This window comes from Eptatretus burgeri, chromosome 17, assembly GCF_056783735.1.
Source record: "Eptatretus burgeri isolate ZD-2024b chromosome 17, Ebu_testis_v1, whole genome shotgun sequence".
Lineage (NCBI taxonomy): Eukaryota > Metazoa > Chordata > Myxini > Myxiniformes > Myxinidae > Eptatretus > Eptatretus burgeri.
This window is the reverse complement of record NC_140977.1, coordinates 21,990,958-22,009,988: the sequence shown is the minus strand read 5'-3', so window position 1 is coordinate 22,009,988 and position 19,031 is coordinate 21,990,958. Positions and strand designations below refer to the sequence as shown.

General features: G+C 47.5%; 2 protein-coding genes across 2 annotated transcripts in view; one reads left to right on the top strand and one right to left on the bottom strand.

The window, feature by feature from the left end:
- The window catches only part of LOC147009516 (uncharacterized), a 58,055-nt gene extending 54,269 nt beyond the window's left edge, over positions 1-3,786 (bottom strand). The window contains 1 exon segment of the mRNA XM_085861194.1: positions 2,971-3,786. Within this exon segment, the coding sequence (XP_085717320.1) occupies positions 2,971-3,100 (130 nt within the window). The 5' untranslated portion in view covers positions 3,101-3,786.
- The window catches only part of LOC147009515 (uncharacterized), a 52,855-nt gene continuing 37,591 nt past the window's right edge, over positions 3,768-19,031 (top strand). Inside the window, exon 1 of the mRNA XM_085861193.1 lies at positions 3,768-3,984. Coding sequence (XP_085717319.1) covers positions 3,768-3,984 — 217 coding nt within the window. The remainder of the gene's footprint in view (positions 3,985-19,031) is intronic.

Genomic DNA, 19,031 nt, shown 5'->3' with positions numbered 1-19,031 from the left:
GCATTATTGTTACAGGTTGTGTGGATGAAGCACGTTTTTCTTTAGGGCCAGCTCATCTGGGTTTGATTCTCAGCCTGACCATCACCCCGGGGTTAGATCAAGTGACGTGGTACTTGGAGGATTTTAAATGATTGATGTCATTTTGTTCCTCTTTGCTTTTTACGTCGTAGTATTCTTTGCCAATTATGCTTGTCATTATAATTGTCATTTTATAATCATACTTTTAGGGGGGGTAGTGTGGTGTATTGGCATAGAGCGTTGTGGGGGCGTGGAGGAGTTGTGATAGTAGTCACATGTCGGCAATGCATATAGCTGTTCGCGCACGCTAGAGGCTCGCAGTAGTGCACAGTAGTGTACATCCGGACAGGCAATAAACACAGTTACGACAACCCTCACGACTCTCCATGCCTCACTGCCCTCCGGACATTACAAATACAACTGAAAACCCTGTTCGATTTACCTGCAGCTACCTGGCACTGTGCTGCCTGCTTACCTCCTGTATCTATTACCACCCCCAGATCCTTCTCCTGTGTGACACGCTCCAAAATTACCCCTTACATCATGTAATCTCTATTTTCATTCTTCTTCCCCATCCCCAACACCTTACACTTGTTTTTGTTAAACTAGTATAAAAGCCTGTCAAAAATGACGGTTGGAGTTATTTTATTCAAAATATTCAAGGACACTGGAAGATACGATGTTTTGTAGCAAGAAAAAGCATTATTTTAAAACACTACATATACAAATGTGACCCGACTTTCTTTGTATTCTGGGACGTTTCATTTCCCCGGTACAGCCTCGTGAGCGTGCCAAAGGTCTGAAGCCTCGGCCTAGCGTCAGGTGCGCTAATTGGTTCGCGGGCGCCAGCAGTGACCACTATTTTCGTTGTGTCTGTGTGTCTGTTTGTGACTCTCTCCAGAGCATAGCTCCGTGACGTTTGATGAAACTTGGACACAAGCTAGATATCATGATCTAGTTATGTCTTTTTGTATGAGGGGCGTCCCACGCCCCTTGTGGGCGGAGCCACGCTTGAACTTTTTATTTTTTATTTTATTTTTTTTTCTCGATTTTTTTCTCGCAATTTCATTTCCCAGAAGCTGTGCATAATGTCCAGAAGTACAACATATAAAAAAATCCAATTTGACTTGATCAATTTTGACGGAAGAGATAGGTTTTTACGGTAGGGCTTCCTCAAAAGCTTCCACTATCTCAATTGTATCTATCGTGGCATTGTTTAATAATGCCCGTGAACCATCGTCGCCTCCCGGCTAGTATCTTCTTTATTTATTAGACATCCGACGAACGTAAATGAACACTCGTTTTACTCTGCGAGTGTTGCACATCACGTGCAGCGAATTTCACCTACTTGCGCCTTGTATTTATTGGCATTTTTAAAAACGTTTCTGTACACCGACCTTGAGGCCCGGTTTGCAAGTCACTGTCTAGATTTCCAATAGAAGAGACGTAATTTTACTCTTTTATGGAAAATGTTTTGAGTTTTTTTTATCCTCAAAAATATACCGGAGTGGACACAGTCGTGTTTAAAGGTTGGCCTTTAAAACCCTTCTTAAATCATCCTTCTGAAGGGAGACAGACAAACAGACATACACACTGTGCTTTATTTTGTCAGATTGCATCTGCCAATCTTTAGTCCAATTTGATTCAAGTATCTGGACTTTCCTGAATCCGACCACATGCTTTTCTAATATCTACCTTAGCAATGCAAATTTAGAAAGCAGACTTTTTAACCCCACTTTCTAAATGATCGATGTAAATGATGAATAACAGCAAAAGTCGGTGGTAAAAATTACGATATTAAATAAATTGATCAATCGATAAAACTAAGCCATTTATTCTTGCACCACTTGAAAGAGCTCAGAAATGGGAAGTTATGTACTCAACAGCAAAGGGGAAAAAAAACAACTTCTGCAGCAACCGAGGCAGCAGTCTGTTACCTATACACCACCAGGGTTTAAAAAACAAAATTTTTGTCCGATTGAAAAAAAATTATGATTTTCCCACAGGTTTGGATTAATTTGAAGTAACTTTTACTCGTTTTTGTTTTTTTCTTCTCTGAAAAAGCCTTTACATGTTTCACGCTGGGTGGGACTGACAGACAGACAGCAATCGCCTAATATATATATATATATATATATATATATATATATATATATATATATATATATATATATATATATATATATATATATATATATATATATATATATATATATATAGCATTGTTATGGATTATCGATAGAGTAGAACGGCACTCTGTAGTGCACATACCTCCGCCAGGTGAACAGTTTACGTTTTGTATCCCATAATAGGTCGGATCTGGATCCGGACCTGAACCAAAATCGAATCACCTTGTTCTCATCACCGAACCAACTCATCCACATACGTTTGTCGTAACTTGTTCACAACTTTTTTGAGATTATCGTGACACATACATCGTTTATGGCCCAATCTCTGAATGGTGAAAAATCACTTGAAAAATTCAAATATCCGGATCTTCTCCAAAATCGAATCAATTCTTCCTTGTCACACACCCAACATGTCCACCACGTTTCGTCCAAATCTGTCCATATCCTCTCACGAAATCCTGCTCACAGACAGACAGGGGTGAAAACATCACTGATGAAGAAGGTAAATAGGAAGAAGAGGTAAAAGAGGAAGAAGAAGAGGAAAAGAGGAAGAAGAAGAAGAGGAAAAAGATGAAGAAGAGGAGTAAGAAGAAGAAGAAGAAGAAGAGGAATCAGCAGAAGAGGAATAGGAGGAGGAAGAAGAAGAGGAATAAGTAAAAGAAGAAGAAGACGAGCCACAATTATAACATGGAGATCGCTTCACCACCTCAGGACGTCGAGACGATCATGTCCGTCGTGGGATTCCCCATAGATAACAAATTCCTGAAATGGTGCGAGCACGGAACCCGCACGGTAATCACACCTTCGGCTACACGACACGTACCCAGACCCGAATCCTTCTCCGAGGGTGGAGCGACCCTGGACCCGCGGTCCACCGAAGAACTTCCATGGGAGCCGTTCGTGGATCCCGGAGGGTTCTCTCTGCGCTGATCACCGAAGAGATCCCCGCTCATGGCGCACAGTACAGTACAGTACAGTGGAGTACAGTACACGTACAGTGCAACACAATTCAATGCAGTCAAACAATAAGGTGCACGTGAAGACCATGCACTCAAACTCTCCCTCACTGTAGTTCATTGACCAATTCTAATCGGCAGATTCGGCACAGGTCGAGGATTTCGTTGAAAACGAACAAGAAAAACAGCAGGAATTGTGGATCGAACCTCAAACCGCTAAACCGAGGTTCGTCTCGGAAACTTCGAACACCCAAACGTCACAATCAGAGGTCTCCGTCTCTCTACAGAGACATCAAAGTATTAAAAACTCGAAGGGCACTCGGGAGAGCGCACACCCCGCTCCGCAATGCCTGATCCACGAGAACGTATCTTTTGCCCAATAGATTTTTCAAATAAGCTCCGTATCGTTTTTGGCCCCATCTCTCAATGGTGAAGAACAGCTTTAAAAATCAAATAACTCTCGAATCCCGATTCGGATCTTCACCAAAATCGAATCAGTTCGTCCTTGTTACACACCCAACCTGTCCACCAAGTTTCATCCAAATCCGTCCACAACTTGAGAGGTGTGCGCTCGACCGAGTGCTCTTGTGGTTGAAAATATGAAAATCCGGAGTTGTTCACCAAATTCTCGATCTGTGGCGAATCTGCTGATGGGAATCGGTGAATGAACTCTTGCCGGAGATCCTTTGAGTGCCGGGGTATTCACGCGCACGTTGTCCCGTACTACTACTACTACTACTACTACTACTACATGTACGCTATGAACCGAGATTTCTCTGATGAGGACCACAGAGCGAACCCTCCGGGATTTACGATCGGCTCCGATGGAAGAAACGCGGTCAGTCCGGGAAGTTCTCCCGGGGATAAGGAGTCTGGACCCGGTACGTGCTGTTCTGGTTCCCGTGCGGGGTCCGTTGTCCTTGCTGCGCTCTATTTAAATCAATAAATCGTTTATGCGGGGAAATACCACAATTATCCGTGTCGGGTCCCCTCGTACACGGATCGTGTCGATGTCCTGACTCCTGAGCCGGTGAAGCGATTCCGTTCGTTGGAATCGGAGCTCGAACGGTAATTTGGATTCCTGGGAGCAGATTCGTTAAACGGACGAGTCATGGGAGAAGCTCGACGGTCTATTCCTCTTCCCTCGGAATCGACAAAACTATAATGGTTTCATCAGTGACGGCCTGGGACTAAACACCAGCCCACGTATTTTTAGCACACCCGCCCGAAGTTGGGCTGGAGGCAATCATATATTTAAATAGTTTTATTTATTAATTTAATTAATTGCTTGTTTTATTTATTTATTTGTTATTATTAATATGGAATAGGCAAAGCCCAGAAGCGAACGTAGAATTCTTTTTACATTCGCTTCTTAAATATATCAAATTAAACAGTCTTTTTGCTATGAAAAAAATAAATATGACCTGAACATTACCTTCACAACCATAACTACACCACCGAGAACAGGATCTCATCTAAAAAGATTAATATTACCTCAACATTACCTTCACAACAATAACGACACTGCCGAGAACAGGATCTCATCTAAAAAGATTAATATTACCTCAACATTACCTTCACAACAATAACGACACTGCCGAGAACAGGATCTCATCTGAAAAAAAAAATCCTCAACATTACCTTCACAACGACAACTACACCGCCTAGAACAGGAACTCATCTAAAAAATAAATATTACCTCAACATTATACCTGAACGTTACCTTCACAACAACAACTACACCGCCAAGAACAGGATCTCATCTAAAAAGAAATATTACCTCAACATGACCTTCACAACAACAACTATACCACCTAGAAGAGGATCTCATCTAAAAAAATTAATATTAACTCAACATTACCTTCACAACAACAACTACACCGCCGAGAACAGGATCTCATCTAAAAAAAATTAATATTTCCTCAACATTACCTTCACAACAACTACACCGCCAAGAACAGGATCTCATCTAAAAAAATAAATATTACCTCAACATTATACCTGAACATTACCTTCACAACAACAACAACACCGCCTCGAACAGGATCTCATCTAAAAAAATAAATATTACCTCAACATTACCTTCACAACAACAACTACACCGCCTCGAACAGGATCTCATCTAAAAAGATTAATATTACCTCAACATTACCTTCACAACAACAACTACACCGCCAAGAACAGGATCTCATCTAAAAAATAAATATTACCTCAACATGACCTTCACAACGACAACTACACCGCCTAGAACAGGATCTCATCTGAAAAAAAAATATTACCTCAGCATTACCTTCACAACAACAACTATACCACCTAGAAGAGGATCTCATCTAAAAAAATTAATATTACCTCAACATTACTTTCACAACAACAACTACACCGCCGAGAACAGGATCTCATCTAAAAAAATTAATATTGCCTCAACATTACCTTCACAACAACTACACCGCCAAGAACAGGATCTCATCTAAAAAAATAAATATTACCTCAACATTATACCTGAACATTACCTTCACAACAACAACAACACCGCCTCGAACAGGATCTCATCTAAAAAAATAAATATTACCTCAACATTACCTTCACAACAACAACTACACCGCCTCGAACAGGATCTCATCTAAAAAGATTAATATTACCTCAACATTACCTTCACAACAACAACTACACCGCCAAGAACAGGATCTCATCTAAAAAATAAATATTACCTCAACATGACCTTCACAACGACAACTACACCGCCTAGAACAGGATCTCATCTGAAAAAAAAATATTACCTCAGCATTACCTTCACAACAACAACTATACCACCTAGAAGAGGATCTCATCTAAAAAAATTAATATTACCTCAACATTACTTTCACAACAACAACTACACCGCCGAGAACAGGATCTCATCTAAAAAAATTAATATTGCCTCAACATTACCTTCACAACAACTACACCGCCAAGAACAGGATCTCATCTAAAAAAAAAATATTACCTCAACATTATACCTGAACATTACCTTCACAACAACAACAACACTGCCTCGAACAGGATCTCATCTAAAAAAATAAATATTACCTCAACATTACCTTCACCACAACAACTACCCAGCCTCGAACAGGATCTCATCTAAAAAAATTAATATTACCTCAACATTACCTTCACAACAACAACTACACCGCCGAGAACAGGATCTCATCTAAAAAAATAAATATTACCTCAACATTACCTTCACAACAATAACTACACGGCCGAGAACAGGATCTCATCTAAAAAAATAAATATTACCTCAACATTACCTTCACAACAATAACTACACGGCCGAGAACAGGATCTCATCTAAAAAAATAAATATTACCTCAACATTACCTTCACAACGACAACTACACCGCCTAGAACAGGATCTCATCTAAAAAAATTAATATTGCCTCAACATTACCTTCACAACAACTACACCGCCAAGAACAGGATCTCATCTAAAAAAATAAATATTACCTCAACATTATACCTGAACATTACCTTCACAACAACAACAACACCGCCTCGAACAGGATCTCATCGAAAAAAATAAATATTACCTCAACATTACCTTCACAACAACAACTACACAGCCTCGAACAGGATCTCATCTAAAAAAATTAATATTACCTCAACATTACCTTCACAACAACAACTACACCGCCGAGAACAGGATCTCATCTAAAAAAATAAATATTACCTCAAAATTACCTTCACAACGACAACTACACCGCCTAGAACAGGATCTCATCTAAAAAAATTAATATTACCTCAACATTACCTTCACAACAATAACTACACGGCCGAGAACAGGATCTCATCTAAAAAAATAAATATTACCTCAACATTGACAATTATGTCAATTATAATTGTAATAAGGTAATAATTGAGGTTGTAATAAGGTAATAATTATAATTGTAATAAGGTAATGATGAGGTAATAATTATGTCTTCCTTCCTTCGGTATGACGGTGATGTTGACACTTCGATTTCTAGTGCGGTTATAATGTAATATAATTAATAGGCTGCCGCTCAACGATTTAAATCATAACCGCACTAGAAATCGAAGTGTCAACATCACCGTCATACCGAAGAAAAAATAAATAAATAAAAACCAGGGAGCCTGGAACACTGACGCTAACCATTACCTTGACGTGTTTCGACTTATGAGCACCTTACAAGTAACGTGTGTCGATGTGTGTCAACGATCGCATATCGTGCGTACAACTTATTCCCATCGCATGCGGAGCGTGTGTCATACGGCAAGTACGTCGTAAAATTTTCAACATGTTTAAAATTACAAGACGAACTCCATTTAATACGACGTATGATAGCGTACTTTAGCGTTCTATTCACGCATACCAAACTTACCCATACCGTATTCGATGTGCCCCAACGTTTTAGACGCATTTTTCAGAGGTCGGCATACGCTGGCAAGATCGCCAAGGTGTGACTGCGATGTTGACACTTCCATTTCTGCGGCGGTTATGATTTAAATCGTTGTGCGGCAGCCTTTTAATAGGCTACGTCACGACATCGTCGGCGATGCGTGCAGCGCGCTATGCATAAGTTAGACTATCGTTGGGCATAGGTTGTGAAGGCCGACAACAGGTTCAGCATTCGTTGGTATAAGTTATCTATAACACAACGAAACGTTCTTTGTCCGTTACTAATACATTATGCATAAGACCAAGTCGCTATGAATACGTCCGAATCTTTTAAAAAAAACATCAAAAGTTCAACGTAAGCCAGCGTTTTACATACATTTTAATACGTTGTCATTGCTGGCTAAAACGTCAAGGTGCGACTGGGCCTTAACTAGTTCTATCCTGTGCCCTGGCCAAGGGGGTCTTCCACCCCTTGCCCAGGGAATCCTGTTCACCCGAAGCGAGGCTTGCTTTTTTTTCTTTTAATACACGCGCAGCACCAGCGTGGCAACTCGCAACCTGCGCACCTTGCCCGTGACGTCATGGCAGCTGCTCGCGCACCTCGTCCCTCCTTGGACGGTACCATCCGGCAGGGATACCCCTCCTGCCGGATTCCAACCCTACGTGCAGCCATGACATCACCCTGCGCATCAAAAACCAAGCCTCACGTTTCGAGGGGTTCCCCACACTAACACATGTGCTCTGCCCGTCGGAGCTTCACACACACGCTCGCGTGGAGAACCCATCCGGTCCAAATCCGTAATCTAGCCTACCTTTTGTCCGTCCGCGAGCTCGGCAACATCCACTGCTGGCGTTTACGGACCGGGTTTCACTCCCGCAAGCGCGCACGTGGCGGCCTCGTGCGTACCACAGCACGGACCCCGGACGCGCTGCCGTGCAAACCCGGCACGGTCCCCATTACATCTACAGCCGCTACTCGGCCTTTGTCCCTCTGTCGCCGTCGTCGTCTCCATTCGACCCACGCACTCCTGCGTGTTACGACGCTCACACCCCATTCCATTACACTCACACCGGCAGACGTGGCTGCATGTTCGCGCATGCCCACCGTTATCTCCCTTACACACAGCGACCTCACACACGCTGTCCCTCTCACACACCGTGCTTCTTTCATACATGGCACGCTGGGAAGCACGCACTCCGGCACACTCGAAACCACACACACCGGGACAATCACACTGGGAAATCGTGTCCCCCGAAGGGTTCCCGGGGCTTCCACGCCCCCCAAGCTCCTCGTGCACCCGTCCGCAGAATTCGCCCCCTCGAACTCGCTCGACACGACCGAACTCACCTGGGCGTGACTCACTTCAAGGAAGAATAGCGTCTCCCTCGGTTCCTGAAGGAGGCCATCCAGCTGATCGCACCGGGTCCCTAAACAGTCCGCCAGCTCACACCCATTAAGCCTCGCTACCTCTGTGTGTGTGTGTGTGTGTGTGTGTGTGTGTGTGTGTGTGTGTGTGTGTGTGTGTTCGTCCTTAATCCCGTCTAAATCACCCTCTATCTCCCGTGTCTCTGCCAACTCGGTCACCTCACGTATATTAGTTTCTTCCTGGATCTTTGTCCCTGCTTCCTCCTTCGTTTTATTTAATTCATTCTCAATTCGGTCTATCTCCCGTGTCTCTGGCAATACTTATACTTCCTTCTTTGTCTCTGTTGCTTCCCTCTTCTCCATTTTTATGTGTCTCCTTTATTAGGGTAGGTCCTAACTGTTCCTTCATCCGATGAGTGGTGTCGATCAAGTCCTGCACCACCGACATTGCTCCTCGTGGTGATATCACACGCCCCACCTTATTGCGCTGTTCCATTTCCTGGCTCCTTTTGAGCCGTTCCTCCTCTCGGAACTTTTTGAGTTGTTCGTTCTCTTTCCGGAGTTTTTCGATCTCCGTGGACTCAATTTTTGCCCTCTCCTTGAGTTGGTTAACTTCAAACTCGTATAGTTTTTGTTTTCTCTCCCACTGTTCCTCGTGCTTTTCAGTCTCCAATCTCATTGTTTCTTCCAATTTGCTTAGTTCCTTTTCCTGTTTCGTTCGTTGTTCTCTCATTATCTCTGCGTACTTCAACCTTGCTTTCTTTTTTAATTGTTCTTGTCTTTCTTTTTCAATTTCTTTCACCCCCTGTCCCTCATTCTCCAATCTCATCGTTTCTTTCAATTGGCTTAGTCCTTTTTCCTGTTTCGTTCGTTGTTCTTAAATTATCTCCTCGTATTCCGACCTATTCTTTTCCTTTTGTCGTTCTGTTTCAAATTCATACTCTTTCAGTTTTCTATTCCACTGTTCCTCTCATTCTTCCCTCTCCAATCTCGTTGTCTCCTTCCATTGACTGATTTCTCCTTCCTGCTTCATTCCTTGCTCCTTCACTTTCTCCTCGTACTCCAACCTATTCTTTTCCTTTTATCATTCAGTTTCAAATTCATACTCTTTTTGTTTTCTATCCCACTGTTCCTCTCGTTCTTCCCTCTCCAATCTCGTTGTCTCCCTCAATTGTCTGATTTCTTCTTCCCGCTTCATTCGTTCTTCTTTGTGTCTTTTATTCCACTGTCTTTCTTGTTCCTCATTCTGCAATCTCGTTATTTCCTTCAATTGGCCGATTTCCTTCTCCTGTCTCATTCGTTCTTCCTTCATTACTCTTTCTTGTTCCTCATTCCTTACTCTGGCCTTCGCTTCCAGCTGTTCGATCTGTACATTGTGGTTCCTTAACGTTTCATTCTTTGCTGTCGTTCTCTCTTCCCTCAACATTCCCAACTCGTTTTGGTGTTTCTGTAACTCAGAAGCTTTTTTTCTCTACCTCCTTTCTCATCTCCGCACACTCCAACCCTGCTTTGGCTTTTAACTGTTTGATTTGCTCAGTGTGGTCCCTCAACGTCTCATTTTCCGTTCTCTTCCTTTCCCCTTTTAACACTCTCAGTTCGGTTTGTAATCCCCTCTCTTTGTCTTTGTGCTCCAATATCTCTAAAGTTTTTTTTCCATCCTTCCTCACTCTCTTCATCCCTTTCCTTGCACATCTCATCCCTTTTCCTGCTCATATCATCATACTCCAAGCTTGCTTTTTTTCTCAATTGTTCCTGATATTCCTGTTCTCTTTTTACCTTCTCTTCTAGTTTTCCCTGCCATTTCTTATTTATTTCTATTGTTCTTTCCAGGCTTTCTTTGTCCTGATTGCCTGATCTTACCTCTTTCTTTAGTTGCTCTACTTCCAAATTGTGTTTCCGTTTTTGCTCTTCTAACTTTTTTTTCCATTCTTCCTCCAAGCTGTTCCTACCCTGGGAGTTACCAATCTGCTCCTCTTTTCTTTTCTTCAGTTCGCTCTCCGCTCGTTCCTGCGCATCGGCCATTTGTTGTGACTCCGTACGCACGTAATCCTCATGAACCCTGTCTACGCGCCGCCGTGCCTCGTCCAACTTAAAGGCAAACAAATGCAATTGCGCCATACAGTCATCACCATTCCTCCACCGCTCCTCGGCCTTCCACACTTGTGTTTCAAGCATGCCAATGCTTGCGCCGGCCTCCTGCTACGCCTGCCATGCCCCCGTGGTTTGAAGCGGTGACTGGGAGCTCACGCCTCGTGCCGTGCCGTTCGTTACGCTAATAATAGCCACCTGCTCCGTGTTCCACTGAGGTGCGATTGTGCCGCCATTGTGCGACTCAGAGTTAGTTTGCGGGGCAAAGGTCGTGCTCAGAATATGGGGTTGAGCTCCCCCATGGATTATAATTACAAGAACCGTCCCGGGCCAGGATTCTACATTACTACACATATCTAATCCACCCGGCACCCGTTCCTCTTGAAACTCCATGTTATTTCTCGGCAGAAATTCATTTAGATTTGCTCGTAATTCGGAGGGGAACGGGAGGGTTTCTTCACACACCCCTGGTCCGATCCCCGTAAATTTAGTTGGAGACCGAGGTGGATTGTAATCCCACAATCCTGTACACCAGTGTTACGAATTTCGGTCCGCCTGGCGTGCGATCGGCCACGTAACTCAAATTGCGACCGCGTCACCCACCGGAATGGACAATTCAGTCGTGACCCTCCTTGGAACTACTGCCAGGAGCTATTCACGGGTGGGTCTTTCGACCCCACCACAATCGTGCCAATCGGCTACCCGCGCAGGATAGGGTTGTTCGCCAAACTTGACCTACCTAAGTACCTGCGCGGGTAGTTAATCAGGCGATCGTACCTCGCCGCTGGCCGGCCTCGGCCACGAACCGCTTAAGCGGTCCATTCCGTGCTTCAGTGATAACCGAGCGGTGTTATCGCCGGCCCCGATGGACGTGATTATTGACCAGGTGCTTACACCCCTCTACCAATTCCTTCCGTGATGCAAGATGGAACTTTCAAACAAGGGAAAGGACGCAACAAAACGGGGAACAGTTCAACAAGCACATTTATTGCACACTTAGACAAGCACATGTTTTACAGCCATACAGTAATTCAGGCACGTATACAGTGAAAGCAAGCAAAGGCAGAGTTACAACCGAATAAAGTCTTTATTCCACACGCACACTTAGACAATTCTACTTATAAGACGGCGCCACCACATGCATTTACACAAAAGCAAAGGAAAAAGCCACCCTCAAAGGCAAGGGTGGCAGACAGGTTCGTGGACCAAATGTGTGTGGAACCTGGATGAGCGGCCAGGTCCACGAGACCGAAGGGTCTTACCCGCGCCCTTGTGGCGCGATGGCGGGCAAGCCGCGATGTCAGCGTAGCTGCGCCTGGCTTCGTGCCCCTGGCGTGGCAAGTGAGCTCTCTCCGGCGATCGGCCCCCGTCTGCCTTTCCCGTCTGTTTCGAGTTCCGTCTCCCGGCTCCGGCCCACCGACACTGCCGCACTGACACTGCCGCCGTCTGCCTCTTCGAGCTCCGTCCGCTTCTCCACCGACTCCAGACTGCCTCTCCAGACCCGACTTGACTGCCGACACTGCTCTGCCGACACACACTGCTACTGCCACACTCTGCCGTCTCGACTTGACTGCCGCTCTCCAGACCCGACTTGACTGCCGACTCTGCTCTGCCGACACACACTGCTACTGCCACACTCTGCCGCGAGCTGCGTTGTGCTCGCGCTTATATAGGCCGGGGGAGGAGCGCATATGCAAATTTGTAGATCACAGCGGGTTTGGAGGCGTGGCTACACCACCTGATGCTCAGCCATTGGATGGAAGAAAAGTGGGCGTGAATCATTCTTGATCCGTTTTTCGAGGCGAAAGGAACCCATTCACTTCCCATGGCACGACGTTTGGTAGAAAAGCGAAGGTGGTGGGAGTTTGCTGCGGTGGTTTGGGAAGGGTGTTGGTGGTGGCAATTTGGTTGCTGGCGGGCGTCGTTTGAGAATGGCGGTGAAGCGATGTTTGCGGGGTGGAGTTGTGGAGGTAAAGAGGCGAAGGTGGTGGTGTTTGAGTTGTAGTTGTTTGGAAATGATGTTGGTGGTGGCGATTTGGTTGTTGGGGGATGATTGGTCCAAAATAATGATAGAGAAAAGAAAAACGGCTAACTCAAAGGATCACAGCCCTGTGAACAAGGAAATTCCCTTTAAACAATGGTGGGGAAATATAACTACACAGATACTTATCGTCATAACTGATCTAAGGCCTTTTATGGTGTATTTCGAATTTCCGCAGCCGTAACAATATATATATATATATATATATATATATATATATATATATATATATATATATATATATATATATATTTCACCTCCTCCATCTGCTCAACTCCCTCATCGTTGCTCATGACCCACGTGTGTATGTGTTGAAAGCTGGATGTGAGAATATAAAAAAAATTATGACCCACAGCTCAGATTGCATTCTCTAATCTGTCTCATTAACAACCTTGTGCTGTGTCTGTCCCGTGTTCCCACGTGAAGATTCATAGTGATTCCAGTGTGTTGGTATAACTTATGTAGATGACGTCAGCATTGTGTCATGGAGTCAGTGTGCTTCTTTGATTATATATGTGTATATATATATATATATATATATATGTATATATATATTGTTGTGGTTGACCAAATTCGCAAACCACCATTCAGGTCCCTTAGGTGAGATATCTCGGTAAGTATATGTGTAGTTAGGCCCAAACCCGTTGTCTAGAGGGAATAAATGTCATTCATGCGGGCTGCGACTCTTCAGGATAGCCGTTTTTCTTTTACTATCTTTATTTTGGACCAGCCTCCATTATTACCACCACCAACCATGTCTCAACAGCCATCACAACAACAACCACCAACCACAACGCCGCTTCACAATAACAACCACCAACCACAACGCCGCTTCACAACAACAACCACCAACCACAACGCCGCTTCACCACAACCGCCACGACCTTTACCATCACAACTCGCCACCATCTCATCCACACCATCTCGCGCCACTCGTGGGCGCCGATGCTGGACTCGTGCGGGGCGCGCACCGAGCAGCGTGTTCAAAAGCATCACGGACTTTCCGCAGAAAACGGATCAAAAACGACTCACGCCCACTTTTGTTCCGTCCAATCGGTGAGCGAGGGGCGATTTGGCCCCGCCTCCAGGGCGTTGGAGGGCGGTCGCGATATGCAAATTCATGGATCAAAAAGCATTCACGCCCACTTTTCCTCGGGCCAATGGGGAGCCAGCAAGAGAGGTGAAGGGTCGGAGGCAGAGGGTCAAGGGTGAAAGAGCGAAGCCACGGGGCTTATAAAAGCAGCTGCGTTCGTCAGTCAAGTTCAGTTCAGTTGGAAGTTGAGAGTTGAGTGTGCGGAGTTCAAGAGAGTCGTCGGTGGAGCTGGAAAGAAGTGGTACTAGTCGGAGTGAAGAGGACGGAGCTGTGGAGAGGTGACGGCGGCGAAGGCGGACGAGGGGGTGCTCGCGTCGGTGCCGGGAGCTGCCCAGGGAGAGGCCAGTAACGCGACCGAGGTCGAGGAGGAGACGCTCGCCGCGGGACCCGAGACAGGGCGATATCCTCCTTCCCCCGAGCATCAGCAACCCCCTCCTGTTTCCCCCCGCGCTGAGATAGTGCGACAAAGGGGACCCCCTTCCCACCCCCTACCAGACACTGTCCGCGAGGCCCGCGGAGTTGTGGCACCACCGCCGCTCCGCGTCTCATCATCAGACGGGTAGGCCCGACACGGTCTCGGCCCCAGGCCCGCCTACCCCCCTCATCCTGGAGGGTGGTTCTCTTTTCTTTTGCTTTGGGAATATGTGTTGTCGGCGCCGTCTGTGAAGTAAAATTGTATAAGTGTTGCCGTGTGCCCGGTAGTCGGATAGATCTGCATTGTTGCATTTGCTTTTTATGTAATATTGCATTGTCTTCTTCTTTTACATGTGCTTTTGGTGGAATTGTATATGTGTGCTTTCCGTTCGTCGCGAAATAAATGTGCTTATTGTTGAACTGTTTTCCCGCTTCGCTTCGTCATTTCTTTCATTGAATCTCCATCTTGCTTCACGTAAAGGGTTGGTCGTGGGCTAAAACGCCCGATAATTAATCGAACCGTCGAGGCCGACGAATAACACCACTCGGTTATCCCGATAGTACGGAACGGGTCGCTTAAAGTGGCCCGTGTCCGAAGTCGACCTGCGGCGAGGTGCGATCGCCCGGTCTACCCTCCGTGTGGGTACTTAGGTAGGTCGAATTTGGCGAGCAACCCTATCCCACGCGGGGGCCGATTGGCACGATCGCGGTGAGACCGAAAGGTCCACCCGTGACTGGTTCCCGGCGTTAGTCCGAGAGGGTCACGACTGGATTGTCCGTCCGGTGGGCGACGTGCCGCGATTCGAGTTACGTGGCCGTCCGCACGTCGGCGGGCGCGAATCCGCAACACTGGTGTCAGGAGTGGGATATAAACCCATCGCCCTCCTCGCGGCACTGGTATCGGAGAACGGGAAAACGGGCTCTCCTGTCTCCGGCTAAATTCACGGGAATTGTACCAGGGGTGAGAGGAGCGACCCCCGATTCCCTCCAAATTACGAGCGAGCTAAATTAACCCTTTTAAGAGAAGCAAGATGGCGTCTCAAGGCGAGCGGGACCCGGGGGTATTAGAAATGGATGTAGAATGTGTAGGATCCATGGCTCAGGATGAAATCCCCGTGCAGGAAATGTTGGTTGTACAGGAAAACGAACTCGCCCAACTGAACCCAGAGCCCGAAATGGGTGCGGCAGCGGCCGCGGTGTATGACACCTCCCCTCCCCCTCTCCACCAAAACCCTTCCCCAACCCCTGCCGAAACAGCTCACCCAAGCGCACCCGACATGGCCCAGCTATTCGCCATGCTGGCGGCAATGACAGCGAGGATGGATGCGAATACACAAAAGATGGATGCGAATACACAACAAATAAACGAAAAGATGGATACAAACACAAATGAAATGAGAAACGGAATGAACAAGCAAATGGACGAAGTGAAAACGACGATGGATGCGAATACACAGCAAATGAGGGAAGAAATGAAAGAGCTGCGGGGTGAGACGCAGAACATGGGAATGAGCCTAAAAGGAAGCTTGGAAGAACTAAAAAACGAAATGAAAAAGGAAGTCGACACGATACGAGCGGAGGTGACCGGGTTAAAAGAGAAAGTAAAAGGAGTGGGAGTCGCAATGGAAGAAAGTAAACAAGAGAGGGTAAACGAAATAAAGACGGTGGTGGGAAAAATAGACAAAGTAGGAAAAGGATTGGGAGAAGTAAAACAGGGACAAGACCAAATAAAGGAGGAAATAGGGAGGAACACGATGGCGATAGAGGAATTAAAAAGAGAACAAGGGAAAATAAAGGAGGGATTGGGAGCCGTGAAGGAGGACTGTGAGAAAAGACATCGGGAAATGACAGACAAAGTTGAAAACCTGCGAAAGGAGGTAAAAGCGGAGACACAGAAAGGATTAAAGAAGGTGGCGGAGGAATGTAAAAAGAGACATGAGGAGGTAATTAATGAAATGGAGCGGAAAGCCGGAGAAAAGACAGAGGAACTGGGGGAGCAGATAGGAAAAAACCGGGGCGAGACAGAAGAACAGTTTAGGACAACGAGGGAGGAAATATCCAAGACAAATAAGATGGTGACACAGGTACAAGGGGAGGTGGAGCAAATAAGAGAAAAAGTCGGGGAACTGTTGTTAGGAACGATAGGGGAGGAAATAAATGGTGTAATAAAGGGGAAAATGGAGGAAATGGAGAAGAGACTGACGGATAGGGTGGAGGCCTGGTGTGAGAAGCAGGGTGCCCTCCTTCGGGAACAGGAGGAGAGGATATACTCCCTCGAGGCGGATCGTGCCCAGGTGGGGCCGGTGTCACAAGGCGGAGGAGGAGGCTTGCCCGATGCGCAGGTGAGCATGCCAAGCTTGGGGAGGGTAGAGGCCGCGGGGTCTTTTGGCCTAATGGGGGTACCCAGAATGACTGTTCCGGGGGGTGTGCAGAGTGCGAGTCCAATGGCTTGGGAGAGTAAGCGGGACGACGCGGGGCACGGACAGACGCGGACAAGGGTGGTGGAGCCCCCGGGCAAATGGCTCGGACCCTGCGGGAGTGAGGCACCGTTGGGACTGGGGAGGTACACTCCTCCCGGAGTCCCTGGGGAACGGGAGGAGACCTCAAAAGGACCAAGGGTGCCGCTACCCCCGTACAATGGCAAGACGGACTTGAGGGCATACATGGCCCAGTTCCAATGTGTTGCCAGAGGCAATGGCTGGAACGAGGTGCAGGGTGTGGCACAACTCACAGCGGCCCTGCGTGGCGTGGCTTTGGAAGTCCTGACCACGGTACCCAGTGAGGGGGCGACCCTGGAGGATCTCCATTCGGCCCTAAAAAACCGATTTGGCATGGACCAGCAGAGAGAGCTTGTTAAAGCTCAGCTCAACGGGCGCAAACGACGTCCCCAGGAATCACTGGGAGAATTGGCACATGACATTCGCCGCTTGGTGGGGATCGCGCACACCAACATGCCACCGGAGTACCGGGAGGAGATTGCCCTGGACCATTTCCTTCGAGCAATAAGGGGCACCGATGTCGGAGCATTGCTCACCGTATGGCGCCCGGACAACCTCCAGAAGGCGGCTGATACTGCTGCCTGCTGGGAGGCAGCCAGAACGCCATTGGGAGGGGCTGGGCGCCACGCGGTGGCAGTCCGACAGGTGGACCCCGTGAACGACAGTGCGCTGGGAGCCGGGGCAACCCTGGGCGACCAAGCGCGAATGGAAAGGATGGTGCAGGGCATGTTCGACCGCCGGTTCGGGAGACCTGGGGAGAGGCGGTCGGGCCCGGGAAGGGCGGGAGATGGGCCATCGGGGGTACCCCACCCGGAATGGAGGGGGTATAATTCGGCGTACTGGAGGCAAACACCTTACCAGAAGAGGTGTTATAATTGTGGCGCAGGGGACCACCTGCAGCGGAGGTGCAACGCCCGCGCAGGGAAAGGCCCCCGCGAAGAGAAGAGCCACGGCCCCCTAGACCACCAACTCCGCCCCGGGTCAATAGGGATAGCCAGGCCCAACCATCACCCCCCCACCAGTCCCCGGGAAACTAAGAAGTGCCGAACATGTAGGGCCGTGTTCGGCAGACTCAGACGGAGAAGAGCCCTCAGAACTGCGACAGGTCATCAGTTGTGGCCAAATTGGCAAAGGTAGCTTAACAATTCGGTGCAAGATTGCCGGTGTAGGGGTAGACGCCGTTGTGGACACAGGAGCAAGCGCCACGATCATCAGCCCTGTGGTCCTTGATTCGAGTGTAGACGGTTGGGATGAGATCCACCGTCTGCAAAACCATAGTTTGCAGCTAGCTACCGGGGCAACGGCCCCTATCATAGGACGTGGTTTCGTGTCGTTTAAATTGGGCACTGTGAAAACCAAGATAGAGGTTTGGGTGGCGGAGGTGTACGACCCATGTCTAATAGGGTTGGATGTGCTGACGGCCGGTGGTTGTAAGATCGACTTGGGCCGGGGGGTCATGCAGTTGGGTGGTGAGGAGTTACAGTTAGGGGGCGTGAGCACAGATGAGAGGGTGGAGCTGGAGGCTCCTGACTCCGTGGTCATTCCCCCGGGTGCCGAGGCGGTGGTCCCGGCCCGGTGGCGAGCACCCCCAACGTGGCAGGGCCCCTGCGGCCTGGCGGAACTACCGGCAGGGCCGTCAACCCCGGGCTTAGTCGTGGGCCGCACCCTGGTAAGTACCGACGGGCCAATAGCGCCCGTGCGGGTGATAAATGTTAGCACGGAACCACGCACTATCAGGAAGGGCACGAAGGTGGCAGATTGCACCCCAGTAAAAGAGGTCGCAGAGCTGAGGGACGATAACGTCGAGTTGGACCGGCCCCAGAGGGAGTCTCCAGACTCGATTAGGAATTGGCCCGGTCCCATTTGTGAGATGGTAAATCGGAGTAGTGTAGATTTGGAGGAGGCCCAGCGGGAGGCCTTATACAAGCTGGTCGACCGACACATCGGGATCTTCTTGTCACCTGAGGATATTGGACGTACGGGCCTGGTGCAACATCAGATCCACACCAATGGGGCCCGGCCTGTCCGTCAGCCT